Below are 15,900 nucleotides of genomic sequence, written 5' to 3' on the forward strand. Positions count from 1 at the left end.
GTGCCAAAAGCTTTGCCCGTGTCTCACACCTCTCTCCCTCCTCTCCTCTGAGTCTTCTCTTCGCTAAAATCCAAGCTCTCCTATCCACTCTCTCCCTCCCTTGCAATATATATTTCATTCGCTCATGCATATAATCCCTATATATATATATGTAATCACCGAAACTCACCTGCTCCTTCCTATTGATCATCTTCTTCCAATCAAAATCTTATCTCCCCCACAGAGATCGCGGAAACACTTTTTTGGCTTTTGCACTTTCTGCAGAGTTTCACTTTCTGCACAGTTTTTAACTGAACAACCAAAGGTCCAAAACCAAAACCTAGCTGTTGCTGTGAAGCTAACTTGCGAGGAGGCTATCTCACCTGTGTGCCTTAGCCATTTTCGTGGTTTGTTTCTCTGGATTATGAGCTTATAATGGGTATCAACAAATACTTCAATCTTCAGATTATTCCATGGTGTTTACATTTAATGGGAAGGCATGCCTCCTGCGTGCACTTCCGCCCGGATCACGATCTAGAACGTCCTGTACGGAACATAAAGCTGATCAAATCTGACGGCTACGTCAAGATCTATCACCGTCCTATCCGCGTCTCAGAACTCATGGTGGAGTTCCCAAAGCATCTGGTTTGCAGCGCCGATTCGTTTTACATTGGCCAGAAGATTCCAGCCCTTTCTGAGGACGACCAGCTTCAGCTTGGCCACAAGTATTTTCTACTTCCCAAGCATTTCTTTCAGTCTGTTCTGTCATTCGTGACCATAGCCTCATTTGCCTCCTCTCTACCCGAATCATCATCCCCGCTTTCTTCGTCGTCCTCGTCATCGTCTTCGCCGGTCTCGAAAGACACGAGAAATGCGTTTGTAAAGAAGGCAGCCACTTGTCACCCTTTTGATTTGCAGAAAACCCCATCTGGGTGTCTAAGGATACGCGTCTCGGATGAGTTCATATCGCAGTTGCTGGAAGAAGGGAATAACGGAGAGGATGAAAAGAATCACGAGAGCTCAAGTAAATCTAAGAGTATAGTATGCACTACGCCACAGTTACAGAAGGAGTACGCACAGCTTGTTGGGTCACGTCGATGGGAGCCGAAGCTTGAACCGATAAGGGAGAAAGAGAAGAGAAAACTCTCTTCATTTGGGATGAAGAGAAGGAAGAAATCTCAATCGAAAGGACCTCAAAAGACTGTCAGATCAGAACACCACCTTCATGTAACTTGTACCAAGCCTTCTTCAAAAGCCAAGATCAAGATTAAATCGAGAAAATGATATTTTTAAAGAACGGGCCTTCTGATCTCTCTCTCTCTCTCTCTCTCTCTCTCTCTCTCTCTCTCTCTCTCTCTCTCTCTCGTTTTTTCCCCCTTTTTACATATATGGAACATGAATATTTTATAAACTTTGATTACGATCAGCTAGATAGATGCAAGAACTCATTTGAATGCTCTTGAGTTGCAGTTTCTTTTTCAGTATTGCACTTCTATTTTCCCTTAAATATTAAATATTTCGAGTACCATCAATTGATAATTCTTCCGATCCAAGAACGCAGTTTGGAAGAAACATCTTGCTGTTCTTGATGAGACCTGAATGAAGGATTCCATTGTTAATTAATCGATTGTTCGTCAGAAGCTTTAGGTTTGACTTGGTCCTTTACAAGGATGGACGAGTTTTTATATATATCTCATCTTCGTCCAGTTTTTCAAGCGACATTTCAATAATTGGCAATATCATATGCTAGCATTAATACACCACATTAATTACTCAGCAAGTGAACAACTCAAATCTCATTCTTACAAGCATAAAAAATTTACTACCTTCTCCGGGCACATTTTAATTAAAGTCCTGTTCCTGATATTAAAAATAGTTTTACCACATGAATATATATACATTTCTCTCCAAATCTCTGATAAGTTGATGTTATCGAGATTTCAGTTATATTAAGTGAAAATAGAAATGGACTACCGAAGGAAAATTCTCGTAATCAAAACATATTTTAGAATAGTATGCGTGACAATCGAATTAATAAGATTACTCTTGCTACTTATAATATAGCCACAACAAGAGGCGAGGATGAGAGACCCCAACGTAAACTCCATTACATAAATTACAGTGCATACAAGCAAAGTAAATAAAAGATGAAAGTAGTATTTTTTGGAAGATTGTGGAGTTTTGTGACGACGCATAACGCAATGGAATTCAAATTTTTTATCTAACTTTTTGTTGGAAGAGTTGTCCTATTTGACCATAGGATCGTAAAAACAAGACAATAGACTTTCCTAATAACCACTTCGAGACCAAATATAGTCACTATAATTACCATGGCCTACGATCATAGAATTACAATCTCACTCTCAGATTGTATAAAAACTGCCACTTTAGGCAGTTCCCTCTTATTAGAAAATTGTATGAAACATTTATTTGTTTTCGGTACCTATTTATTTTTCTTTTTATTGAGTGTTGAACTAGTTAAGAAATGGTATTGCTCGTACACTTCTTGCTTAGAAAAAAACAAAGAATGTTACAGTACCAGTGCTGCCAATCTTAAAAAGATGGGGTGCATGCATTTGTATTACCCTTGGGAGTAGAGGCCGGTTGGCAAATAGAGTGGGACTGTGGGGTGATGGTAGAAGCAGATGGAGAGCCAGTAGTCGGCACTGCAAGATGTGAGGTGGGAAGGACAAAATGACAAAGTAACAGTCAAACAAAGTCATCTTCTACAATAGTACCACCCTTCACAACTACATATATATTCAAACCCCAACTCATAATGCGTCCGTCCGTGCGTGCGTGCGTGCGTTCGTTCGTCCTCTATATATGGTGTCTATATATTCAACGAAAGGGACATTCATACAAAATCTGTCACCGGCTGTACGTGTACCAAACCTTGCAAGTGGCGGCCTAATAAGCTTGATTAGGCTGCCTTCAGCCTCCTCTCATATATATTATATGGTCAGTCGGATACGTTGTGCCTAATATATTAATAACACATGTAATTTCGCAAAAGGTTAGGTCGTGATTGTCTTCTCTCTCTCTCTCTCTCTCTCTCTCTCTCTCTCTCTATATATATATATTTGTGCTTAATGACGTCAATAATTGATTAATGGCTTCTAGAATGACAATGACATCCATATACCTTATTTCTCAAAAGCTTGGGACTATTTTGACAAATTAAGCTAATTCTTTTACTTGGTCGTTATCAATTTCCATGTGTGTGGGTACATACATGATTCTACTCGAGCGTTGTTATTTAAGATTCGAATCTCTCTCCGGACTCAGATAATCTAGACGAGAAATAAATGATGTAGCTAAACTTGTGGAAATTAATTACTTTTCCAATATATTCTCTCTTTTTGAAATTTAAGCAAAAAATTATGTTAAATGTCGCATGTTGTCTCATTGTAATATTCAGGAATATTGTTTTTAATCTTAATGCAAACCTTTTTCGAGTTATTTAATTAGCTAGTTTATAAAATTGAGCACGTTTTTCGAAGGCTTGACCTCATCCCCCCATATGTTACACGGGCGACAAAATCTGTCATGCAGTACACACATGGTGTGGGCCTTGCCAGCTCATGATATAGAGTATGTATAAGGTTTTTCAAACTCAATTTCTAAAAATAAAAATTTTATGTATAGTTTTTTTTGTGTATTTTTTTGTGCATTTTAATGATATGATTGATTGGATATTAAAAAAAAATTAATCCAATCAATCATATCAGTAGAGTGCGCAAAAAAGACGCAAAAGTGACTGTACGTAACATTACTCATTTCAAAATTTTTGAAAATGCTAATCACAAAATCACCCCTCTACAAACTTTTTTTACTCGTTACAAGAAAATAGATATTTATAATCAATATTTTGTAATCAAAATGATTATTTGTAATAAAAATAAACTTATTTTAATTAAAAATAATCATTTTATTGAAAATAACTAATCACAAATAAGTAAATTTCTTATAATGATACTCAACCAGAGAGAAAAATCTAAATGAGAGAGATAAAGAGAGAGAGCAACATCAATAGTTTGTGATGATAAAACGAAAAATAAAAAACAACGGTACACAAAGAAAGAGATAAAAGTCTGTTTGGATTTGAAAAACGTTTCATTATTATAATTTTCTTAATTTTTTACATAAAATATAATAAATAATTCTAAATTTTTAAATCTCAATTCAATCTTTTTAAATTTTAAAATAATAATAATATCTTATTTAATTTTTATTTTTATCTAAAACTATCTCATTTCATCTCATCTCTAAATCCAAATCAATCCTAAAGAAAGAAAGAGAAATTGAGAATGAAGCTAATCCGGTACCTACGTAATGGACCAAATTAAAGTTCTTAAAAGTGTGATCAAAGGCAAAATTCTCAGTTGTTTTAATTAAGTATTGATTATTATTTAATTTTTTTATAATAAGAATATAATATTTTTGAAATATTTCATATAAATGTTTTATTAAAATATTTAAAAGGATTTATATCATAAATTAGATGTGTTCATGAACGTGTCCCACACTAGATAGTAGATAGGCATTGGCTACTCGAAATTGAACGCTGACCGTACGTGTCTCTTCCTTTTGAGGAATAGGAATTGGCAAATTGGCGTGTACGTTGACCAATGACCATTTAGATTACATCGGAATTTGCTTTCAATATGATGCAAATTGAATGCATCCTATTAATTCATACTTTTCCGGTCTCATATGTATCACTATGAATTAACAACTCGAAAGAGCCCATAAAGTCCTCATCGCCTGCATCGGACCAAATGTTTGTTAGGATTAGGAAATCAACGTTTTTCACCTTTACATTTTGACGTAAACCACACTTAATTTTTATTTTTTAAAATTATTTTTTTATTTTATTATTCTTAAAATAATTAGATTCTTTTATTCATCATCCATATGCTATATATTTTATAAGAGAAAAAAAATACGATACGTGGTGTATAAAAACGATAAGTATAAATTTTCTAAACAATTACTTCGAGATGAATGTTTTTTAATCAATATGCACTTCGAGAGGAAGGTTAGTTTAAGATCAAATTTTGGGTAGATCCGCCCGGGTACTTATAAAAATAAAACGATTTGTCCTGCCTACCTTTAATTTTCAAAGATTCTCGAATCAACCAAGAAAACTAGAGCCCTGTAGGCCTATTTAGAAGAAGAAAAGGAAGCCATAGACAAAACAACAAAAGCGACAATATACTCAAATCATTTAACAAAAGAAAAAAAATCATAATGTTAAGTTGCCCGATATCGTTGCCCCCAATTGTAGCGATAGGTGGTGTTAAAGATGTGTTTCAAACAAATAACTATGCAGCTGACCTGCAAATCTAAGTTAGAGAAAAATGATCTCAATAGAAATATATAAATTAATACGAAATATGTTATTTTTAGATGTTATTTATAGAAATAATGAAGATAATGATAACGACTAGCTTCACAATTTATCTTAGATATTCCTCGAGTAAATTGGTAAGATAACCTTCTTAATTTACCGGAGTCATTATCTATTTTCTATATTATCCAACACATCTTAGTAGGTTCAATCTTTGGGCTTGCATGTCACCCTGGCTCCTGAAGCCTGAAACTTGGGTCCTCCAAACACACGGACTTATTCTTCCGAAGCTCTAAATATTCCTTCCAGCTGCATTTGCTCTTTCTTGTTTATTTATTGTTATTTTAAACATTTTGTATGGTTTTTTTAAATATTAAAAAAAGACATACACAGATGTTTTAAAAATAAATAAATAAAATAAAATCTATTCTATACAACAGATATAGGATTGGAACAAAACAAGTTACCTAAATCGAAAAAGTTTTGAAAATAAAATTACTTAATCTTACATTAGGACGGTACGTAATATTACTCTTTCAAATCTCATGAAATTCTACAATGTTTGTTTTCCAGCTGGTTGAAACCAACAAACCAGTAATAAATTAGAATCAGTCTCAACTATAGCATTAGGCCATTCCGCAATTGCAAAGATTAATCAAGAAATTAATTTCACGTAGCTATTTTTTAACTTGAATAATGCTAGATTCTTTGCTCGGAGCTATTTCTCTAAATGGTTTTATTTTTTTTAATTTTTATTTTCTTAATGATAAAGAAAATTTTGTTTTATATTATTATGAATTTTTTAATTTTTTAAAATGTTTAAAAATATTAAAAAATGATGTGAAAAAAAAAAACATAAAAATAAATTTATAAACCTAGCGAAAGGTTCAAGCGGCGGCTCTAGAAGCGTCCTTTTTAACTTTCCAGATAATGACAGAGGTGAGCTTAAAATATACATCATCATGCCGTGCATGCAAGACGCCAACCACAGTTCCCAAAGAAGAAAACATGGATCCATATGTGCAAAGAAATATTATTAAATAAAGATCGCCATGGAGTCGACAAGCTTATCTCTCCATCCCACAGTTACACAGCTTGAAAGTCCAAATATTTGTGCAAAATAAGTCCAAATGGATGATGCAAAAGAGTAAAAACTAAGTACATGCATTAAAAAAGAAAAAGAAAAAAAAGCTCTAAGTACATGCATATCCGACTCCTCAACTATAGAACATAAATTGCAAATGGAAACTAGAGGGATAACACAAGCTTATATCTTGTTATCAGAAGTGTTGGTAGCGGGGTACTCTATAATCCATGTTGTGTCCATATGGGAAAGAAAGTTATTAATTAACATGTGACCACTACCACTTAAATTCAGAAAAGTTCATAAAATTCTCTATAAAAACTTTTTAAATAAGAGTTTTACTTGCATTAAATTAAGGAGTGTGGAAAAAGTATATATACATACAAAAGAAACAAAAGCTTATCTATGCTCTCTTTACAATTTTTCTAAGAAACCATTTAAATTTATTGATTTTGAAATGTGAAATCTTTTAAGAGACTTTAGTAGTCTCTTAAGTGACGTAGAGGTGCAATTACAATAAAAGTAACGTGGGCTATAAGATGAGCAAAAATCTAATTTTTAAAAATTCTGCTCATTGAGATAATTCAAATTAATTTTATTTAATAAAAAAGAATAGCAAAATTCCATCATTTCCACGTAAACATCGAAATTTTAGGTGGCAACACGGGGGATTCCATAAAATTTTTGAGAATATGAACAGATTTGAATGAGGCCTCAATAAATTCCAAGCAGATACATATGGAGTTGAAGTTTCCATCATTTGAATGCTTTCAAACCCTAACATCCAAACCTTTCTTGAGCTTTATATTGTAACTTGCTACTTCCTGTATTAAAGATGAATTATAATTCAATATGCACATGAATTTATCCATCTTCCATCCTACCCCCTGAATAAAAATCTTTCAAATCAGAATTGGGTGAGACTTATAGCATAATCTTTAGATGCCAAAGAGCCATTTACCATCCAATTGTCAAACCAAAGTTTATGAAGTCATTCCGAATCAGCCATGACTTTCAGCTTCTATAATAGGGATCGGTTCGGTTATTAACTTCCAAATATGCGAATGACAGGGCTTAAATTAGTAGCAACATTTTTTAAAGATGATACATTTGGACAAATACATTCCAAACTTTTTTTTTTATCAAAAGAAAATAAAAATAAGATTCAAAAGATTTCAAATGCCAATACTTATTTTATTTTTTTAATGAGCAATAGTGAGATGAGATGAAATAGTCTTAGATGAAAGTTAAAAGTTAAAAGTTAAATAAAATATTGTTAAAATATTATTTTTTAATATTATTATTTGATATTTGAAAAAATTAAATTGAAATTTGAAAAAATTGAATTGTTTATTATATTTTATATAAAAATCTAAAAAAATTATAATAATGAGATGAGATAAGATAATTTCTCAATTCAAACAGCCTATTAATTAAAATTAAAAGCTTCGTAATTTGAAGGTGGTCATTGCCGTAGATCCTTCTTTAAATATTTATTTATTTGAAGCCCACATAGAAAAGTCATGAATTGTGCAAATATTTATTTATTTTTTTAAAACATTCTTTAAAACCCTTTAATCATTTTTAAAAAGAAAAAAAAATCACAAACTTATTAAAAAATATTTTCTTAATCGTTAAGTAAAAAAATATAATCAATGACTTCTGACAATAATTAGGAAGGAATATCATTTCCCTATATAAAAACATATGCGTTGAAAAGCGAAAGAAAAACTAAAATGGAAAACTATATACATATCATCTTTTTCACAACTTTTTATATAATTATGTTTTAATTGAGAGACATTTTTACCAAATAATTTATAAAATTAACATCATTTTATAAAAATATCTTTAATTTATAAAAACAAGATTATATAAAAAAAAATTGTAGTATATGGTCTAGGCGTTGGATTTACTTATAAGATCAAAGCTAAGGACTGGTTGGGATTGCCAGCCATAGATGCTGCTGTGTCGAAAGCTTGTCATTTTCTTTGACCGTCTGCACGCTCGAAATCGAAACGGCGATTCAGGAGTGCGTTTAGTGCCATCAATATGCTATTCCTGTGCCCACGCCTTGGACTAATGTCCTCCTCCGCTTCCATCTTCAGATAAGCAACGAGAAGTGAAACAATATCACACACGCCGAGAGCTGAAAATGTACGTCTTTCCCTCCGCACACACCCAATTTCAGCCTTGTTATTTTATATACCAGAAGCACCCACTTAACGTTACCCAATGCCAGCATTCCCATAATCTTCGTAACACCCCAAAAGTGCCCCGTGAATTGGCGTTGGACCACCCGATGTTCGATGAAATGCCTGTTTCAGACAAAGACACGTTTACCTGGAACAGTATTATCCAAGCTCACCTTGCCAGTGGAGATCTCGACCTTGTTATTTCAACATACCGACAAATGCTGCTTCGGGGTACTGTTCGTCCGGACAGGCGCACTCTCCCTCGCGTCTTGACTGCTTCTCGCCTTCGTGGCGATATATTTATCGGCAAACAGCTTCATGGGCACGCTTTCAAGCTTGGGTTCTCTTCCGACCACTATGTGGTTAGTGCCTTAATCCAAATGTATGGCTCTCTTGATAGCGTTGATACTGCCAGGTGGCTTTTTGACAAATCCCCACATAGGAATTCTGTTTCTTGGACTGTGCTAGCCAGGTTGTACATCATGGAAAACAAACCTGGTTTGGCTATTGATATGTTTAATCAAATGGTTGAGTCAGGGGCTGAGATAGATTCAGTGGCATTGGCAACCGCAGTTGGTGCCTGTGGCATGTTACAATCGCTGCAACAAGGCAGGAAGCTCCACCAGATTGCTACAAATTGTGGATTAGAGTTTAATATGCTGGTCAGCAATGCCCTCTTGAAAATGTATATCGATTGTGGAAGTCTGAAAGCTGCTCGGGAAATTTTTGATCAAATGCCATCAAAAGATGTCATTTCATGGACAGCAATTATTAATGGGTGTGTAAAGAAGGGAGGGTTCAATGACGGTCTTAAGTTGTTTCGGCAGATGATTATGGATGGTTTTAAACCTGACCCTTTAACATTGTCTAGCATTCTTCCGGCCTGTGCAAGGATGACTGCACACAAGCATGGCAGAGAAATTCATGGCTACCTGCTTAGAAACGGTATTGACTTGAATCTCGTGGTCCAGAATGCTGTTATGGATATGTATGTGAAATCAGGATTCATTGAATATGCTTCAAGGATTTTCAGAGGGATGAAGTGTAAAGATGTGGTTTCATGGACTGTGATGATATTGGGATATAGTTTACATGGACAAGGACAACACGGAGTTCATTTGTTCCGCATGATAGAGACTAACTCGAGCACACAAACAGATGAAGTCACATACGCTGCTGTCCTCCATGCTTGTCGCACTGCATGCATGGTTGAACAAGGAAAGTTTTACTTCAGTTGCATTAAGGCTTCTAAAGCCGAAAACTCTTCTTTAATGGTTGCGCTTCTAGCTCGTGCTGGACTCTTTGATGAGGCAAGGATCTTTATTGAGGAACATAAGCTTGAAAGACATGTCGAAGTGCTGAGAGCACTGCTAGATGGATTGAGAAATCACCAACAACCAGTACCGGGTAAGCGTGTCATTGAGCAACTCTGCGAGTTGGAACCTCTTAATGCAGACAACTATGTGTTGCTCTCTAACTGGTATGCTAACAGCGCAAGATGGGACATGGTTGAAAAGTTGAGGCAAACAATAAGAGACATGGGTTTGAAGCCGAAGAAAGCTTATAGTTGGATAGAGTTCCGAAATAAAGTTCACGTTTTTGGGACGGGGGATGTATCCCACCCAAGATCAGAGAGAATATTTTCAGAATTACAGAGTTTAGTAAAGAAAATGGAAGGTGAAGGATATCAACCTAATCCAGATTTTAGCTTTCATGATGTGGAGGAAGAACGGGAGTGCATTCAAATTGGGCATAGTGAAATGTTGGCAGTATCTTTTGGGCTCATCAGCACACAACCCGGTACAACAATTCGTGTAAGTAAGAACCTCCGTGTGTGTCGCAATTGCCACAATTCTGCAAAGATGATATCCAAGATAGTAGGACGAGAAATCATACTCAAGGACCTAAATTGTTTCCATCATTTTAGGGAAGGATTTTGTTCATGTGGAGATTTTTGGTGACATGTTATATATATATATTCATCTGATGTTTGGTAATTCAGCTACTCAGATCTTGATTAGGTAGTTTGGATCAAGGAATTTGCAGAGATCATCGAGACATCCATGGAATTGCATTATATGAATTCCAACTAATATTAGATGCAACTCGATATTGAGGCAAAGCCAAGAGAGAGGAGCTCTATGAGGTTGACCATGCTGCCTTCCTAACTAGAAATACAACAGGCATCACACTGTCGTAATGGAAGACAGCTCTGGTCTGGCCTAAGAGATGAAAATAATAAAAATAATAGTAAATAGCAAAAAGTTTCTGATGTTGAGAATTAGGTACTTAAGAGCCTGATTTTACCAGATGACAGGAACCGATCCGTCGCTGCAATAGGTTAGTTCCCTTGAAGGAACCCCACTGCGGGGCAGTGGCCTCTGAAGTTCTTAACTGTCCTCGAAGAACTCCATGGACATCTTTTTTCCAAGAACCTAGGCCCTAGAGCCAGAGGCATCTTTGAATTACTCACGTGTAAAAAGAAGTTCCCCAATTTTATTGACAAGACTAATATTACATACAGTCACTTTTACGTATTTTTTATACACTCTACTGATTAGATTGATTGGATTATTTTTTTTTAATACATAACTAATCATATCACTGGAGTGCATAAAACAGTACGTAAAAGTAATTATACATAGAAATTTTGTATTGACAAACTAGAACAAATAGCATGTACTATAGCAAAAGCCAAATCCAAATTTTAACTAATATGAGATGAATTTTTCTTTATCTATTCTATTTACATCTAATCTTTACATTGAATTTATCCTTATAACTCTTTATATACTAATAAAATAATATTAAATTATTTTTTCAAATTTATATTTATATTTAATTTTATTATATTTTACTATTTTACATAATTAGTAATAATGTTATAGCCCTAAAAAAACTGATGTAAACAAATCACGATAGAAAGTAAGAAAGGAAAAAAATAAATAAATAAATAACGAAACACAAGCTACTGTTAGAGAGCAAGAACAAGTGAAAAAAGAGAGCTCAATAGAAGCCAAAATTGAGGGAAGAGAGTTTTTGCACGGTGAAAAATATTTTTTATTCCTATTGATCACTATAATGATTATTAAATTTGACTCACAACACTAATTTATTGTAGCAAAAAACCATCCGCTTTTATATTTACATAATCTACTCAGCATGCCTTTCCAAGCGCGACTGGTTCATATAAATTCAGCAAGTAGCCGTGAGGTGAGATTTAGACAGTGAGAAGATGAGATAATTTTAGATAAAAAAATTAAATAAAATATTATTAAAATATTATTTTTTTAATATTATTATTATTTTTAAATTTAAAAAAATTAAATTACTTATTATATTTTATGAAAAGATTTAAAAAAATTATAGTGATGATTGATGAAAACATCTTTACAACCAAAGCCAGCCAAGAAGAACAGGAGCTAATTAGTAGGGGGAATAATAAAACCAAATGGCAATTGACAGAAGAAAAAAACAGAAAAAGAAGCAAGTCATATCAAACAACAGGAAAAACGAACAAAACCACTGGAGTTTAACCATCTATAACGACGTGAGTGCTCTAAAGAACAAGAAAAGAAAATCAGAAAATATCCAGTCACGCAAATACCATGTCCTCAATTTGGGAATTAACGAAACGAAATGGACAGGAACAACAATAAAACTACTAGAGTTTAACCCATCTATAACGATGCAAGAGCTCTAAAACTAAAAAAAATCCAGTCACCCAGCTCCCATGACCTCAAAACTGTAGATGTAACAAATTCTTCACTGATCCCGTCTGGTACCAGTCCTCCTACGAGGCGGAGCAGCAGCATCATCATCTTCTTTCTCATCCTCATTTTCCTTCTCTCCGTGGCTTTCTTGATTGTTGGAAGTTTCTGCAGATGCATCAGTGTTTGTTTCACTCGCTTTGACCTGCAAGGGAAAAAGAAAACCCATATAAATACCTATTCAGAGAGATGCAAGTAGGATCTAATGCATAATCACGTACCACTGGCTTTTTGCCGCCAAAAAGGATTCTGAAGAGAACTGTCAAAATAACAATCACAACTGAAACAATAACACCGATGGTCATATTGGGTTGCTTTTCTCCCTTTTCAATAAGATCCTGCCCAAAAAACACATATAACCCCCATTAAAGAAACTCCCGAGGAAAGCAAAGACAAGCTATTAGATGACATTGTACAAACGATGACAACTTCCTTAACTTACAATGATCTTGGGTTTGTATGCATCTAAGAAAGGAATGTCCCCAATCTTGTAAAGAAGGTCAAAAACCATTTTCTGCAAGTAATGATCCAAGAAATTCGTCAAGGCATAAAATATATATTAAAAAAAAAAAATCATCAAGATGCAAAGTCAAACATAGAGGAGAAATAGGAGCATACATGGAAGTCAGAGAGGCCATCCGAAAGACCAGCAGCTGCTTCCTCAGCCTTTTGTTTCTCTTTCTCAGCTTCAAACTTTGGCTTCCATGCTGTTAACCTGTATGATTCTGCAACCTTCTCATCACCCGCAATGAGAATATTGTCAAACAAAATGCCATCCTGCATTGTCCAGATCTCAATGCCAATGGCAGCAATGGGCTCAAAATCAGGTTTCTCGAGCTCAAAGTAATCTGGGTTTGGGATATCTTGAGGTTTCCATATGCCCTTATAATTAGGGTTGTCAATTAGAGGAGCATGCCATTTCCCTTTATAAGCTGGATTCCTCTTCATTGGCCTCTTCCAAACACCGCACCCAGGTGCAACCTCACACTTCGGGTTATCAGTTTTTGGTGCCTCCCATTCACCATCTTCCTCATCATCCCAATCTTCTGGCTTTGCAGCATCAGGATCGTCGATCTCCTCCGGCTCATCATCCAGCCATCCTTCAGGTTTCACAGCCTCCGTATCTTCAATTTCCATGGGTGCATCCTCATCCCAATCATCTGGCTTCACTGCTTCTGGATCTGGAATTTTAGCCCGCTCATCCCAATCCTCCGGTTTCTTATCATCTGGGTCTGGAATTGTCTTGGCTGGAATTAGAGGCGGCTCAAAATCATCACCAGAGAGGAAATTTGCCTTCTTCTTCTCCTCCCCATCTATTAGAATACTAACTTCATTATCCGGTCTCAATATTGCACTGTAGACATGGGACAGTTTGTCCGAGGGCACAGAAGGGGGGTACTTTAGATGGTGCTCGACATAATCCCCACTCTTGGGATTCTTGTGCTTAAGGATGAAGTGCACCTTGTTTGTTGAGCCACATTTGTCAGGTCCAAACATTATGGAGTATGGGGAGGAGTTATCGAATTCCTTGGGTTGCCATCCTGCCTCTTGGGGTCGAAGGTACTTCAAGTACGCACCACCACATTCTAGCCCGTCTTGGAGCCGCACCTCAAACTGTAGGACAACAGTTCCATCTTTGAGACTCAAAACCTGGTCTAGCTCTTTTACTATTGCATACTTCCTTGCCTTCTCGCTAACCAGAAGGCCGTAATCATCATGTCCCTCACTTTTTGAATGCTTCCAGACACCTAAATTGAAAATTGTATATTTATAATAAATAACAATTTGAAGAGTTGATTGATAAAACCATAACAACCATCAGGAGGGATGGGCGACAGATATTTGTCTGTCTTTTGTTTTTTGTTTTTTTTTTCTTGGGGGGGTTACAGTTGGCGTTATTGTTATGTTTCAGACAATTAAGTATGATATAACATCCTTGAAGACAAGGAGAGGACAACGGAGGAGCTTTGTATCTTTTTTTTCAGCACTTTATTTCTGTGGTCGCTAGCTATAGACTTTAATGGCCTAAATGTACACTAGTTTCTAGTGACTACTGTAGCTACCTAGATAGGTCTTACCTCTTGTATACCATCTTGTGTACTTGGGCTATGCCTATTATTATTAACACTACTGTTTACTTATCAAAAAAAAAAGTATGATATAAGATCAAATATCATAGGACACCATTTGCATTTACAGGTTACACCACCATCAATAAAACCACGACAATCATCAAGATGGATCCAGAAGAAAATATTGGGGGCTCTCAACAAGAATAATCAACAGTCAAACTGATCCCCTAGCGAGCAATATCTATAACTGAAGCTTCTACAGACAGAGGTCACCGAAGGGAACTCAAAAGCGAAAACATATAACAAAAGCACAAAACTTCAAACATTCAATAAAACAGGAAAACGAGTTGGGAATATTAATCACAACAGCAGAATGCAATGATTCGAGTTGAAAACAAAACGAAAAGCAAGGTAGACTAACGATCGAAGTATATAGCTTTGTGGTGGCACCGATACCCACCAAATACCAACTCAATTAACAGATTAAAATGATGAAAAAGGAAGAGAGGATCTACTTTAGAAAGAGACAAACAGTAAAAGGGGGTGGGCACCTTCATATTCATCCTTCTGAGACACAATCCAGCGGCCATCAAATGATTCGTCGAATGGCTCGTAGTAGATCTGTTCATTACCAAATACTCTATTATTGTTCAATTCAAAGCTAAATCAAAAAGAAGAAGAGATCTGAAAACTGTTCTAGAGCAGGAGAGGGTGATGCAACAAAAAGGTTACCACATCAGAAGCAGAAGCGCAGATCTGAAAGGCGAAGGAAGCAATCAGCAACACCGCTATGCACCGCTCAACAGCAGCTAACAGAGGGATTTTCCGCCTCAAATCCATCGTAATAAGAAACCGTAACCCTAAACCAAATCCCAAAATAACAAAAAGGCCTTATGCGTAGTCAAGAAGGCGGCGACTTGTGTGGCTTTTAACAAAGTCTCTCGCCTGCCTTTTGCCCCTTCGGGGATGGAATAAACTTTCTGAACTGTTGCCTTGGGTATTTTCTAGAGAGAAAATTCTCCAGTTGGATTTGGATCTGGATCGAGTTCCATCTTAATAATACCCGTTAAAAGAGTGACGTGTTTGAACCACCATTTTTCAATTGGATTAAAGTTATTAAATCATTCTCTTTCAATATTAAAAGCAAATCTCTATTGATCTAACATCATGAATTCTATTAAAAAATGTAAAATGAGAATTTAATAAGTTAGTTTGGAGTTAAATACCTTCCTAAATTTCTTTCTTTTTTGGAAAAAAAACATAAAATTGGGGATGTGAGAAAAGAACGATGACCCTTGTTTGGATTCATAGATCATGATTCAAAACACCACCGATTAGACAACCACCCCCAAAAAATAAATAAAAATGCCATTCCGCATAACTGATCACAAAATAAAAAATTTTCATTTCAAATTTAAAATTTTCATATCATTATTATAATTTTTTC

General features: G+C 35.4%; 3 protein-coding genes across 3 annotated transcripts; 2 read left to right on the top strand and 1 right to left on the bottom strand.

The window, feature by feature from the left end:
* The first annotated feature begins 414 nt into the window (after positions 1 to 414).
* LOC122310079 lies at positions 415 to 1,263 on the top strand. Its single transcript, XM_043123966.1, has one exon. The coding sequence runs from the start codon at positions 415 to 417 to the stop codon at positions 1,261 to 1,263; it is 849 nt and encodes a 282-aa protein (XP_042979900.1).
* A 7,047-nt stretch (positions 1,264 to 8,310) lies between these two features.
* On the top strand, positions 8,311 to 11,148 carry LOC122312018 (pentatricopeptide repeat-containing protein At1g15510, chloroplastic-like). Its single transcript, XM_043126834.1, has one exon. It carries the CDS (start codon positions 8,572 to 8,574, stop codon positions 10,570 to 10,572), a length of 2,001 nt encoding a protein of 666 aa, XP_042982768.1. The 5' UTR covers positions 8,311 to 8,571; the 3' UTR covers positions 10,573 to 11,148.
* A 974-nt stretch (positions 11,149 to 12,122) lies between these two features.
* On the bottom strand, positions 12,123 to 15,515 carry LOC122311771 (calnexin homolog). The gene is made up of 6 exons (XM_043126437.1): positions 15,186 to 15,515; positions 15,005 to 15,074; positions 13,000 to 14,129; positions 12,824 to 12,895; positions 12,603 to 12,719; positions 12,123 to 12,526 (listed from the first exon to the last, which is right to left on the bottom strand). The coding sequence occupies exons 1-6, from the start codon at positions 15,291 to 15,293 to the stop codon at positions 12,377 to 12,379; spliced, it is 1,647 nt and encodes a 548-aa protein (XP_042982371.1). The 5' UTR covers positions 15,294 to 15,515; the 3' UTR covers positions 12,123 to 12,376.
* Between the last annotated feature and the right edge of the window lie 385 nt (positions 15,516 to 15,900).

The sequence above is a fragment of the Carya illinoinensis genome, chromosome 5 (assembly GCF_018687715.1).
Source record: "Carya illinoinensis cultivar Pawnee chromosome 5, C.illinoinensisPawnee_v1, whole genome shotgun sequence".
In the NCBI taxonomy this organism is placed as follows: Eukaryota; Viridiplantae; Streptophyta; class Magnoliopsida; order Fagales; family Juglandaceae; genus Carya; species Carya illinoinensis.

Bases quoted from the DNA above. Each gene is read 5' to 3' on its own strand.
- LOC122310079 (XM_043123966.1), top strand. From the start codon at position 415: ATGGGTATCAACAAATACTTCAATCTTCAGATTATTCCATGGTGTTTA.
- LOC122312018 (XM_043126834.1), top strand. From the start codon at position 8,572: ATGTACGTCTTTCCCTCCGCACACACCCAATTTCAGCCTTGTTATTTT.
- LOC122311771 (XM_043126437.1), bottom strand. From the start codon at position 15,293: ATGGATTTGAGGCGGAAAATCCCTCTGTTAGCTGCTGTTGAGCGGTGC. The intron at 14,130-15,004 runs GTGCCCACCCCC...TTTTCAATTTAG, and splicing joins TCAGAAGGATGAATATGAAG to GTGTCTGGAAGCATTCAAAA. The intron at 12,896-12,999 runs GTATGCTCCTAT...CATTACTTGCAG, and splicing joins ATGGCCTCTCTGACTTCCAT to AAAATGGTTTTTGACCTTCT.